The sequence below is a fragment of the Lissotriton vulgaris genome, chromosome 2_1, assembly GCF_964263255.1.
Source record: "Lissotriton vulgaris chromosome 2_1, aLisVul1.2, whole genome shotgun sequence".
Taxonomy (NCBI): domain Eukaryota; kingdom Metazoa; phylum Chordata; class Amphibia; order Caudata; family Salamandridae; genus Lissotriton; species Lissotriton vulgaris.
This window is the reverse complement of record NC_141687.1, coordinates 525,280,311-525,295,096: the sequence shown is the minus strand read 5'-3', so window position 1 is coordinate 525,295,096 and position 14,786 is coordinate 525,280,311. Positions and strand designations below refer to the sequence as shown.

The following is a 14,786-nucleotide window of genomic DNA, read 5'->3' as shown; positions in this document are numbered from 1 at the left end:
AGATGGTCATACGAACAAGATAAACGTGGCGTAAAATAACATGCTGCTAGAGACATGTGAGCCAAGTTAAGGGCAAAGGAGGAGACTACAGAGTGCTAAAAAATAATAAGTGAAAAAAGTAAAAAGAGATATACGAGCCCAACCACAGATGTGAAAAATGAGAAGTGAGAGGAGAGGGAAGACAACGAAACAAATAAACAGTAAAAACAGAGGCGACATAAGTGAGATGAAAAGCATGGCATCAAATCCTAGTCAAAATAGTAACAAGAGTCATGATTATAAGGTTGCGCCATGCTGTACATTGGCAAATAGGCCAACAGACAAATAGTGACGCCTAAACTGAGCGAGAGAAAGGAAAAAGCTAAAGCGTGAGATTAAATACAGAGACCAGACCACAAAACTGTAGAGAAGAAAGAAGCATTACAGGAAGCTTTTCAAATCTTCAGTCAAGTTGAGACCATTAGGGGCTTTGGTATCGAGGGACAAAATTAATTGGGTTTCGCGCTGCCTGAGCATTTTTTCACGGTCACCTCCCCGGCTTGGTGGGGGCACTGAACAGAGAACCGTGTATTGGAGGTCTTTAAGTTTCTTATTATGGACCACCCCAAAGTGTTGAGCAACTGGATAGTTGCTGTCACTGTTGACAATGGCCCTTATGTGCTGCAGTATTCTTTGATGCACTGGCAACTTGGTACTGCCAATGTATTCTAAGTTGCATGTGCACTTCAGTTTATAGACCACGAACTCTGATCTGCAGGTGAGGTGTTCCTTGATGGGAATAGGAGTGTCACTGAAAGCAGTAACATAGTGAGTGGCATTAGTTGCAAAGTTGCAGGCACGGCAGGAGGTGCATTTAAAAAAGCCCATTTTGGTGGTTTTGTTAGGTTTAGGTGGATTTTCGGGTGCAATTCTATCGAGTGCATCACGCATGGATGGTGCACGTCGGAAAGTAATGGTAGGAGTTTCACTCAATAATGGACCTAAGACTGGGTCAGTCAAAATAATAGGCCATTCAGTGCCTATGATGCGTCTGATTTTACGCTCTTGCGAGCTGAAAGTGGTTATGAGCCTGACAGTACGTTGGGAGTCATCCTGGTTATCATTAGTGCCAGTGGTACAGTGCTCTCTGGGCTTAAGTAGTGAGGCTCTATCTAATGACGAAGCTTTAGCCAAAGCTTGATCTAGTATGGCTCTTGAGTAACCTCTTTGCAGGAAACGTTGTTTAGATTCCTCAAGGCAGATAGCAGAAGAATCAGGGTCACTGCAGACTCTGCGAATGCGAATAAATTCGCCAAACGGGATACTGCGGATGGTATGGGCAGGATGGGAGCTATGTGCGTGCAGGATGGAATTTCCCGCCGTACTTTTACGATGTAATTTGGACTTGAGGGTGTTATCCTTAATGAACAGTTGTACATCCAAAAATTCGGCTTCAGTACTGCTAAGGGTAGCAGTGAATTTCAGGTTCAGGGTGTTGTTATTGCAGTCTGATACAAATGAAAGGGCTTGATCTTGACTGCCCTTCCAGATGATGCAAATGTCGTCTATGTAACGCCAGTAGTGCGCGATACAAGGCGACCAGTGCGCATGTGTGGCTCTGAGCTCGTGCTCCTCCCACCAACCAACATGAAGACATGAATAGCTGGGGGAGAAACACGAGCCCATAGCCACACCGCGCAATTGCTGGTAGATGTTGTTCTTGAAGCGGAAATAGTTGGAGGTCAGGCACAGTTTAATCATAGCAATCAACATAGAATTGTGTTCTCTGAAACAAATGGCACGTGAATTGAGAAAATATTGACATGCATTTACACCATGCTGATGGTTGATAGAGGTGTAAAGCGATTCGATATCAAGAATCAAACAAATAGTCATTGCACCAAACAATATTACCAACCTTGGTCAGAAAGTCGGTGGTATCTTTTAGAAAGGAAGGAAGACTCGCCACATGGGGCTGGAGAAAGAAATCAACGTATTTGGAAATATTTTCCGTCATACTCCCACTCGCTGATATTATGGGTCGACCTGGTGTAGGGGTAACAAGTTTGTGCACTTTGGGTAGAAAGTACAAGTGCGGTGTTACAGGATGGTCCTTGGATAGGAAGTTACATTCCTCTTTGGTAAGGAGACTCAGTCTTTTCCATGAAGTCAGCTGTTTGCGTATCAGGTTTTGATTCTGGACCATCGCAAACTGTGATGAGAGGGTGTAGCAAGTAGTGTCTGACAAGTGTCTTTCTGCTTCCAAGATGTAGTCTGTGGTTTTCCAGAGAACCGTGTTGCCACCCTTATCTGCATTTTTTATGACGACATTGTTGTCAGATTGTAGCTTATTAATGAGTAGATTGTATTGTCGGTCATTGTACTTAAGTTGTTTCCGTTGCATCATGATAGACCTGTTAAGAGCCTTTAGTTCAATAATAACACGGTCGCTGAAGATGTCAACAGCATCACGAGGCATGAGGGGAAAGAAGGTTGACTTGGGTCTAAAGGGCGTAGTTGCAGATCTGTTGACATTGAACACTTGACTGACAGTGGGCGTAGTTTGAGACGTACCTTCAAATGCTAGGTCATACAGATCTTGTAAACCAGCATTGTCGTTAACTTGGAGGTTGGATTCCATATTGGAAGGAGTTGCTACTGCCCCACTTTGCTTGCGTTTGGCTTCCAATTTAAAATATTTGATGAGTTTGATTTTTCTAACAAACTTGTATAGGTCGATCCGGGTTTGATTATAGGAAAATTTGTTGGGCGGGCAATACGAGAGACCAAGAGACAAAAGCTGTTCTTCTGCCTTAGTGAGGATAGTGTCTGATAGGTTGATGACTGTATTGTCCACAGTGCCAATTATTTGCGCCAGTTCCTGTTTGTTTTTGCCTGCGAGGTATTTCTTTTTGTGGTGCTTCCGCCTTGAGCGCCTGCGCTGGCTGGCTGATTGCCGGCTTGGTTTGGAGGATTCCGGGAGCGCAGGGAGTAGCGCCGGTCCTCGTTTACAAAACCCAATTCCTCTACTACAGTGTAATTAATGTCTGGGTCTAAGGCTGCAGATGTGGAGGTACCTTCGTCTTCACTGTTTGAAGTTAAGGAGTTGATTGATATGGTGTCACTGTTATCGATTGGAATACCAGAGCTTTGGTTGGTTGTAGTTGCTTTGCTGCTCGATGTTTTGCTACTCTTAGATAGTGCTTTGCGCTTTAAATTGTCATATTTTCTTGAGAAGGTAAAAATCCTTCCAGTAGCGTAGTCGTTCTTGTCTCTCGCAAATTTGGTTACCTTGCGCTCTATTATGCTGTCTTCCAATTTTTTTGTGCGGATATCGATCTCCGCTTTGCTTTTGGCTATGAATTCTGTTTCTCCAGTAGCCTCCAACAGTGCCAGTGTTTTGTCTATTTCTACTAGTAGTTTGTCTCGGTCTGATTCAGCATATTTAATTAGAATATTCACCATATTCATAAAACTTTGCAGGCTGTTGTCTGCCCATTCCTGTAGCATCTGAGGGTCAGGGTTTTCATAAGTAGGAACTGTAAGGATTCTTAGGCCTCTGGGAACTCTGTTAGCATCCCGATATTTTTCCAGAGATTTCTTCTCCCACCACTTGGCGAGTTCACTTCTTAATAGCTTTTCCAGACTCTTCAGCAGAGTCTTAGCATCACTGTTGGCTGTAATTGGTGTTGCCTCATTGGTTTTGGGAATGCTAGTTGAGAGGCTTTCAAATCGTGCCTCAGCAGTGGCTTCCCTCGTTTTGAGTGCGTCACTCGATAACATAATAATTGGGTTAAATGCACAGTCACGTTTTGTTTGAGGAGCTGAAAATACAACTCGAACCTGCTTAAGGAAGTAGAGCAAAACTGTCTTTAGCGTAAGTGACAGATCCCACGCCCCGCATGTAATGGACAAGAGGTAACTGACAGAAAAGCGGCAACACGCCAGTGACGGTCCGCAGGAATCGGCGCCTCGTGGTCCAGCCGAGAAAATCAATCAGCCGAACGCACAAGCACCACGCCTGATCAGACACACTCACCTCGTAGAAGCCGGCGATGAACGCTGTCAGAGCCGTGCAGTCCAGCGGGGGGGCACAGCAAAGCTGATTCTTCGAATCCAAGAGGAGATGCGTTCCAAGCGAACGCAGGCAGCCGCGCCGGCGCTGTGCCTCAATCAGCGGGAGGGTCCACAAGCCAGAAGCAGCTAATTCCGGCAAACAGATGTAAAGGAATCCCAGCCTGTCAGTGAATGACAGGCAGCAGCAGGGTGCAGACCTCGTAGTGCCACAGTAGACAGTCAAAAGAAAGGCTCATCAAGAATTCCAACTCGAGTGAGTAGCAGGTTTCAAAACATTTATTTAGAGGTAACGCGTTTCACTCCACAGGGGAGCTTGATCACACAAATGCACTCAAAGAAAATAAGGGTATATATACAACAAGTGGGAGGGGCTTGATTGGGGAAAAGAAAACGCCCAAAAAAAATAAAAAAACAGAAAAATAAATAAAGCAACAGTGTCTACATTAATCCTGCATGTAAAGTTCACATGAGAAAACAGCATGTACCACATGACAATTGCATGTTAAAGGTAAAGCAGTGCAATGTGATAAAAAATAGGGTTTAAGTAGTGAATGTCAATTAAATTAGAGGCAGCGCTTATATATGAGAAATGGTTGCGGATGAGTAACATGTAAAGTAACATAAGAGTCACGACATAGTGCCATAAACAGAGTTACATGTAAACAACAAAAGAAATTTTTAGCAAACCTCAGTGTCAAAGACGCGCTGAAATTAACTTTGAAAAATATATATTGGGCTACATATATGTTAGAGCCCAAATGTAGCCCAATGTAGCCCAAAGATGGCCACCAGAGACAAAAAAACAAATGTAGCCCAAATATCAGCCAGATGTAGCCCAACTATAGCCCAATGACAGAATGTCCCAGAGTGTTCTAAAGAACAACTAGAGCGCTAACAGTCTTACTTATGACAAAAGTATGGCACACCTGAAGTCATCTTAATTGGAATAAAGTGTTAACACTTAAAACATTTAATTTGCAAAGGAACAAAATGAGGGGTTTCATTTTGCCAAAGAAATGTTATATATATATATATATATATATATATATATATATATATATTCACTGAAAAAACCATAGGTTTCACACCAGTTATAGTTAGCTGGAAATTTTACTGACATAAAACCATTGAAATTCCCACGTTATAGTTAGTTGGACTCACTATAACTGTCGCGTGCAATGCACTGCTGATGACGTCACATATTACATCACTCATGACATGGTCAGTGACATCACTCATGACATTGCGCACAGTATATATATATATATATATATATATATATATATATATATATATATATATATATATAAAATCACACGAAAGAACCCTTTTGAAGATGCCACACACAGGAAAGTTAACTCCATCTTTATTCAGGATCTCAGGTAAGAGTACGAAGCACCTCACTTTCACAAAAGCAGCCTGACTCGTTTCGAATGCAGTTCATTCTTGTTCACAGGCATTAACTGACTATGCCCAACAGCTGCGTTGCCCTTCATATCCTCATTGGTACTGAAAGTCCCGCCCAAAGGGCGTCAACAGCCAAGTGCTCTTGGTATTTGTAGTTCTGAAGACAACGATCCTTCTCCAGTGAGCGCCGTGGGTCTTAGGCAGTTAAAACAGTATTACCCCAGTGGGTTTGCAAAGGGGCGCAAACGAAATCCTCCTGCTTTACACAATCCTGCATAGCGGTGTCTCCCGTTCATAATGCGCAACCTGGGTTGGTCACACAAACTGATCCGCAGCAGCAGAAGGGCATCTTCGCGACTGGGCTGGCCACTGGGGTAATACTGTTTTAACGGCCTAAGAGATATTAGCCCATTTCTTCGTTATTATGTTTTTAGAAATATTAACTTAAGGATGTGTTCAGTTTTGATTGAATGTTTTTTGTTTATTAAGTTGGACCTCTCTTGAACATGAGATGAGGTGTAAATACGTGTACAATTCTAGTTGTTTTTATACAGGGAACCCTCCATCGAACTCTGGGACCTACTCGATACCACCTCCCCAGATGTCACCTTCTTGACAGAGACGTGGTTGAACCCCTACTCGGCACCAGACATCGCCATAGCCATCCCTGACGGCTACAAGATCACCCCCAGGTACAGCACCAACGGACAAGGAGGGGGAATCGCCATCGTCCACAGGAACACGATTCTCGACCAGCACCGACGACACCCTCAGCACTGCCGAACACCTACACTTCCAGATTCACACTGATCCCAACACCACCCTCAGAGGAACCCTCATCTACAGACCTCCTGGACCACAGCCACAGTTCAGCGATAGCATCGCCGACTTCGTCAGTACGCACGGCCTCGCCTCCACAGACTACATCCTCTCCGGGAACCTGAACTTCTACCTCGATAACAACACCACCACCACCAACACCAACTCCACCACCTTGATTGCCAACCTTGCCAACCTCGGACTCAGAAAGCTCGTCACAACACCCACCCACTCTGCCAGCCACAAACTTGACCCCATCTTCCCCGTTAGCTACCATGTCTCCGTCAGCTTTTCCACCGAAGTCCACTGGACCTACCATCGCTGCATCCAATTCACCTTCCGGAAACCCACCACGCACCACCGCACTCAACGGATCCCTCGCCGATGCAGGAGCAAAGTCACCGAAGACCAGCTTTACACCACCCTCACCCGAAGCCCACCCGTAGACCCCACCGACCCCAACACCACCGCCTGCAACCTTAGACAGTGGATAGATGACTGCGCCAACACCCTCGCCCTGCCCAAGAAACCCTCCAACAGACACACCAACAAGAAAGCCAGCTGGTTCACCACGTACCTCCAGGCATCCAAACAAACCTGCCGAAAACTAGAGAAGAAATGGCTCCGTGAACAGACACCAGACAGCTACGCAGCCCACAAGAACGCCATCCGCAGACACTACCACCTCATCAGATCCACCAAAAGGGCCTCCTTCAAAGACCACCTAGGCAACAACGCACACAACAGCAAAGAGCTCTTCAACATCGTGAAGGAGCTCTCCAACCCCACCCCCAACACCAACGACATCCCACCTTTGCAAGACCAGTGCGACACCCTCGCCACCTTCTTCCATCGCAAGATCGCGGAAATCCACGACAGCTTCAACACCCTGACCGCCCGACAAGCACCAAGACCTCCAACCTCACGGCCACCATCCTAACCGATCCCCTGCTCACCTGGACCAACATAAACGATAATGACATTATCAAAATCATGAACACCATCCACTCCGGCTCTCCGTCAGACCCATACCCACACAACATCTTCAACAAAGCCAGTTCCACCATCAGACCCCATCTACGCAAGGCCATCAACATCCCCTTCGAGACCACGACCTTTCCGGAAATCTGGAAGCACGCAGAGAACAACACCTTACTCAAAAAACACAAGGCGGATCCCAAGGACCTCAAGAACTTCCGACCCATCTCCCTGTTCCCGTTCCCAGCGAAGGTAATCGAGAAGACCGTCAACAGACAACTGACCCACTACTTCCAGGAGAACAGCATCCTGGACCCGTCCCAGTCCGTATTCCGCAGCAACCACAGCACCAAAACTGCCCTCATCACTGCCACTGATGACATCAGGATCCTACTGGAAAATGGCGAAACCACAGCCCTCATCCTCCTGGACCTGTCAGCCGCCTTCAACACTTTCTGCCACCGCACCCTAAGCACATGCCTCCAGAACGCTGGTATCCGAGACAAAGTACTGGACTGGACCACCTGCATCCTCTCCGGCCGAACCCAGAGCGTCAGCTTCCCCCCTTTCCGAGCCAAAGCCGCTGATCATCCCTCAGCCCGACATTGTTCAACATTTACAAGGCAGCACTCGCTGACGTCGCAAGACTGCACAACCTCAACATCATCTCCTACGCCGATGACACCCATCTGATCCTCTCCCACACCAAGGACCCCCTCACCGCCAAAACCAACCTTCACGAAGGAATGAAAGAAGTCGCCGAAAGGATGAAGATCAGCTGCCTGAAATAAGATGGAAGTTCTCATCCTTGGCTCCACTCCCTCAGCGTGGGACGACTCCTGGTAGCCAACTGCACTGGGAACAGCACAAACACCCACCGACCACGCACGCAACCTAGGGTTCATCCTCGACTCAACACTCTCCATGACCAAGCAAGTCAACGCCGTCTCGTCCTCCTGCTTCAACACCCTCTGCATGCTCCGCAAGATCTATAGGAGGATCCTCACCGAAACAAGAAGAAAGGTCACTCAGGCCCTCGTCAGCAGCAGGCTAGACTACGGTAACACCCTCTACGCAGGAGCCTCGGCCAAACTCCTGAATCGACTACAACGCATACAGAATGCCTCGGCACGCTTGATCCTCGACATCCCTCGCCGCAGCCACATCACACTCCACCTAAAAGACCTCCACTGGCTTCCCGTCAACAAGAGAATCACCTTCAAGCTCCTCACCCACGCACACAAAGCACTCCACAACACTGGATCAACATACCTCAGACTACTCACCTTCTACACCCTGAACCGCCAGCTCCGCTCCGCCGACCTCGCCATTGTCCCCCGCATCCAAGAGCGATCACCAGTGGCAGATCGTTCTCCCACCTCACTGCCAAAACCTGGAACACCCTCTCCATCCTCCTATGGCAGACCCAGGACCTACTTACCTTCAGAAGGCTACTCAAGACCTGGTTATTCGAGCAGGAGCAGGAGCAGGAGCAGGTTCCCCCCCCCCCCAGCGCCTTGAGATTCTCACAGGTGAGTAGAGCGCTTTACAAATGCGATTATTCATTCATTGATTGCTTGAGATATTTTCCTGGATGATCTTCAGATGACACCCGTCGGGTTTCAATTGTTGATGACTCACTCGTTTAGTCCTTTTTTGATTACGACTGAATGGATATGTATAAATCAATTGTGGAGAAGTAGGGAAGGTAGGTTGCTCCAAGGGGAACGTGCAAGAGAAGAGGTACACTAGTGTGGAGCGTCCATGTTCTGCACAAGTTGGCTGGAAACTGACTCAGTCAGTTTCCAGACAACTTGTGCGGCTCTGCTGTTTCAAGTTTTTGCATTCATTGCATTAAATTGAACCAACGACCTTCCTTTAGAGAAGAACACTTCCATTATGGACAAACATTAAGTGAGGAATCCACACCCGCAAGACTCTGCGGGTATGTGACAGGGCCTCATACCTACTTAGGTTGCCCCAGACAGTCCTGTGGAAGACCCGCAAGGCTGAGGTCCCGAATCCCCCTCGTAGCCCTAAGTCGGGTCAAAACATTGACGCCCCCACAAGTAGCCTGGACCACAAGCCTATCCCAACGTGCCACATAAGGATATATTTCTGTGTAAATTCAAAATGTACTAAAAGAAGGTTTGATTGCTTACACGTGGCCAGGCCAGAGAAGACTGTGATTTGTAACCAGTCTAGCATTTGAATGTCTCTAACTATCTTCTATCCCACGGTTTTGAAATTCTGTTTCACCCCCTCCACACCAGAGCACCTCTTCTCTAGCACTTTCCCCTTGGAGCAACCTACCTTCCCTACTTTGCCATAATTGATACAGTAAATGTATCTACTAATCACCATATGATATGAGAATATATTCTTGGTGAAGTATACCTTGGTTATTGCACATCTTTAGTATAAATTAATGTATGGATTACTATGAGTTAAAAAATCTTTGTTCATGCTCAAGAAATTGTTTTCAAACACGTTAGTATGAATTTGATTTATATCAATTTTTGAAATATAAATCTGGGACCATTGTTTTTTGCATCACATTGAACCCAGGTCGGTCACCAGTATTGGGTAACCCCATTTTTCTAATGGCCAAATAAGAAAAGCGGCACACCAAAGAACAACACATTAATTTATTGTGTCCACTAACGATGCGCTTCGGCGAAGCCATTTACAGGTAAATGACCTGTGCACAAATAGCGGATGCCGCTGCTGGCACCGGTGTCGAAAGGAAGGGCTTGGCTGAAAGCAGCATTTTCTTTGTCTTTATATATATACGCTTAGCTGTTTCAGCTGTGCCAGGGTCTCCACCCTGAGCTCTCCTCCCCACCACTTTCTCTTCCTCTGCACGCAACAGATCTTCTCCTGCGCTGCCTGAAAGAAATCGATAACTGAAATCACTTCTGGCTTTAAAGGCGCCTTTTAAAATGAAATAATAGTTTTAATTCTGCTTTGAAGAATAACTTGACCTTTGTCCCAAAAACCAGGACATGTATTGAAAATGAAGAAAAGTGTCAGGACACGGACACAGTCCTCTGAAAACCAGGGCTGTCTGGGGAAACCTGGGATGTCTGGTCACCCTACACAGGGTACAATGTGCAATTGTAATAAAAGGGGCAGGATATTCGTCATATTTAGGTCGAGCTGGTGTACGCAGTGTGAAGCACTGCGTCCAGCGACGCATCTTTTGTCAGCCACTTCCTGGGAATGTGAGACAGGGGATGGGCACGCGCAGGGGATTCTCCCATGTGAGCGCGCACGTTCACCCACACGCCGTGCACAACTCCTGTCCCACATTGCCAGGAAGCAGATAACACATGCTCGCAGACACACACGCGAGCGCACACACATACGCACGCACGCACACACACACACACACATACAGAAGCGCACACAGACACACTCGCGCGCACATACACGCACACACTCGCACACACACACAGACACATGCGCACACGGGCGCACCCCCCCCCCACCACACACACACACTCACCGGGCTCTTTCCGCGTGTCCCTCTCTCCCTCGGCAGCCAGCGGATCAGTCTCGGCAACAGGCGAGGCTCTCCAAGAGCACGGGAGCCCCGCTAGCTCACACGCAAATCTTCCGGCGGGCATCACGGGCACAGGAGCGCGGGTAGGCTCCCGTCTGCTTCCTGTTTGCGGCCCGCCCCTGCCCAACACAGGTTGCCTGGCTTCCTGTCCAAGCCGGGCTGCGGCGGTGAGTTTTTCAATACCCGACTTGTTGTGCTTTGCTCTTGTTACCAGCTTTTTTATGGACATACAGGGAAACTGGCATCTGTGCGGCGATATCTGAACGTGCTGCTCTACAATGTTAGTGCGTTTTGCCCTGATAATACTTCACTTATTTGATCGGGCCCCTGTACAGTGTTGCTGCGCCTTCTTTCCTGTTAGATCTCTTGGAGCTTTTTGAGTAGCTTTTCACACACAAGCATATGTTTTGGAGCATATTGTTTTTGTTTTTTTTTACATTGCTTTGGTGCCACTGTATGGTGTGCACAAGGACACTGGCATCTGTGCTGCGATATCTTAAGAGATTTCTTCTCCGGTGTGTGCGTAGCTTTCGGTGGTGCAGCGAAAATATTTCACTTTAGCACAAAGAAAGTTCAAGGGCACGGAAAACAACCCCTTTCCCCTATAGGCATTGCATTTTTTTAAGCTGCACCAGTTATTGCCCCATCCCCCCTGTACAGTGTTGATCTTTTCGCTGCGCTTTCTTTCCTGTTAGATCTCTTGGAGCTTTGTTCCCTGGTTAGTGCGTAGCTTTTCACACACAAGCATATGTTTTTGAGCATTTTTTTGTGTTTTTTTTACATTGCTTTGGTGCCACTGTATGGTGTGCACAAGGACACTGGCATCTGTGCTGCGATATCTTAAGAGATTTATTCTCCGGTGTGTGCGTAGCTTTCGGTGGTGCAGCGAAAATATTTCACTTTAGCACAAAGAAAGTTCAAGCGCACGGAAAACAACCACTTTTCCCTATAGGCATTGCATTTTTTAAGCTGCACCAGCTATTGCCCCATCCCCACACACCTTAATATAATAAACACACTTGCAAGAACAAGTTATAATGTAAAGATGTAAGGCGCAAGGCACAGGCTCATACATGTGCGCTTCAATTGGGTTGGTCCTCCTTCAAATGTTACTAAAATTATGGGGATTTCTGAAATACAGCAGTTTGTGCCACTCTTTCACTTCTCTTTCGTTCTGTCTTTCCTTACGCTACACATACAGTGTATCTTGATTTAATTATTGAGAATTCGCTTGTCACTTTCCCTCGACATATAGATCTGTCCTAGCTTTGTTTTGCGGTTAATGCGTATTCACTGGACACTGCTATGCTTTTTACGGCCCCTTCTTTTCAGCTTTACTTTGTTTTATGCGCATATGCAAGTGTCTCTTGATTTAATAACTATTGCAAGCACAAGTTGTAATGTAAACATGTAAGGTGCAAGGCACAGACTCATATACAAGCATGCCCACTGGGTTGTTCATCCTTCAAATGTTGGTAAAATGATGGGGATTTATAAAATACGGCAGCTTGTTTTTTTATGGCGCAGTTTTTCTACGTGCAGCATACCAACACCTCTCATGGATTAGTATCTGGCAATCCTTCTCTCTTACTTTCTACAAATTGCCCACATTGTTAATACTCCCAACTGCATAGCCACAATAAACTAAATTGTAATTGAGCTCCCACGAACAATGACTTCATCACTGGACCTGCGGTTCTAAACTATTTGACTGTTCTGGACCGCCACTGAATCTTTAATAGTATCCAGAGCCTTTACTGAAAACCGGAGACCCTGACTGTCTCAATTGTGATGATTTCAACCACAAAACAACGTGCACAAATAAAGAAACAAGCATTAATCAATCAAAAAACAAATGGTAAAATATTTAATTAAATTCCCATTTGGATTTATAAATTTAAAGTAGAGCTTTAGAGTACTCACTCTACCTGCAAATGCCTTGCATTAATGGCTGACTCACTCGCATTAACTATCACACTCTCACAGACTCCCTCTCTCAAACTCTCACTGCCATTCTCAGAGACTCTCACTCTCTCACTGACACTCTCACTCACACTGACTCTCCCTCACACTGATTCTCTCACTGACAGACTCTCCGACTCTCTCACTCACTCACTAACAGACTCTCACTAACCGACTCTCCCACTGAATCTCTCACTCACTGACTGACTAGCCCACTCATTCTCACTCACTGACTCACTCACAACACATATTACATTACAAATGCAATAGGTGTCACATTTGCGAAAGTTTAAGCTATTGACATTGTAAATGAAAATGCTATTAATGTATCTATTTTCAAAACCAACACAAATACAAAAATTGTAATTTACAATGCCAATAGCTCAAACTTTCCTAATGCGAGACCTATTGCATTGCAAATGCTTGTTGTAAAGGAGTAACCCATCTGCCAATCTCTAAAAAAGGCCCAGAAATCACTTACTGTTACAAATTATACTTTGCTTACAATATTTTGTGAGTTTTTGTAATCTTGTTTTGGTGGGTGTGTCTAAATCTCAAGAGGAGAGATCAAACCAACACAGGCTAATATATTGTTACAAAACATGTTATCATGGAAATATGGCAGTTGAGGTCTTGGATGTTAAAGACATCTGTGCAACTGAAAGTACAGCAGGCATGAAGACACTTCCATAGTCAAGTAAATATTTTTTTATAAAGAGACACCTGGGTGGAAATGCTTGCAGAATAATGTATAAAAGTCGAAGTAGGCCTTTGAAAAAAACAATAAAGAAAGCTAGAGCTTTTTGTTTATTAACATATTTATACATATATTTACCTTGGGACCCAGCAATCCAGGCTGGTCAGAAAGAACAGTTGCTAACTCTTTTAATGCAGATCGTAAAAACTTGCGTCTTTCGCGGTGGATGGCTCCTCTATAAGGGAAAACAAGAACTGTTATTGAAGGATAGCTAGTATTTACCAACTTCAGTTCAGTTTGTTAATGCCACAAAGTCAGATTAACACCAAATATAAACCCAAATGGTAACCCCCCCACAAGTAGCAGCTGCTAGATCATGCTATACTGTACAGTGCACCACTGGTTGGGTATTCTTCCAAAATACTAAACTACCTGTGGCATTTACCAGATGACACAGCACAAAATAAGAAGATAAATAAACACATATGGGGATTTAAAAAGCAGCATAGTAGTTTTCAAGTGCAACAGTGTTTAACATGGAGAGGATATATTGGGAGCTAGAAGTTTGTAGGAATGGCTAGAGTATAGGTGCCAATATTTTCCCAGAGGCCAAAATATTTGATCTGTGATGAGTCGAGGGCTGCATTGATGCCCGCAGGGTGGTGGTTGAGGGCAGGGCGGTGTCTGTGGTATCATTGGTAATTAAGAAAGCCCGCATGGGAGGCAGGTCGTTTAGACACCTGGCGGCAACCAACTGGAACAAATTGCCTACGAACCTGCGCCTGGAACCAGATGAGGCTAGATTCCGGGCGAAACTAAAAACTTATCTTTACAGTAAATAATGGCCCTGTAGCTTGGTTTTCACTGTCATCTGCCTACTTCCACTTTCAGCGCGTGGACACGCCGGTGTGTGTAATCGCAGCGCTTAACAAATGTCCCAATAATAATAATAATAATAATAATAATAATTGGTATAGGAGACGCGAAGCATAGATCTAGTAATGAACTGCAAAAAGGGAAACCAGAAAACCTGGGATTAATCCCAACTTTGCCAAACTGTGTAATAATAGGCAAACGGTTTACCTTTCCCTCCTTTATCTTCATTATCACATATAAGAAGACCTCCAAATATATGACAAAAGGATAAGCGCTTTACAAATTCCTTCCCTGTGTTTGATTTAATAAATTATAGTGTTATGTATGATAGGACCAAGGCCACCCGAGAGGACGCAAATAACTAGTGACGTAACGCTTAGTTTAATAATAGCATCGTTGTCAGGATGGGGGGGATAAATTAAGGTT

General features: G+C 45.4%; 1 protein-coding gene across 1 annotated transcript in view; it reads right to left on the bottom strand.

The window, feature by feature from the left end:
* NCKAP1 (NCK associated protein 1) overlaps positions 1-14,786 on the bottom strand; it is a 649,223-nt gene that overhangs the window by 446,221 nt on the left and 188,216 nt on the right. The window contains exon 11 of the mRNA XM_086955458.1: positions 13,623-13,719. Coding sequence (XP_086811584.1) covers positions 13,623-13,719 — 97 coding nt within the window. The remainder of the gene's footprint in view (positions 1-13,622; positions 13,720-14,786) is intronic.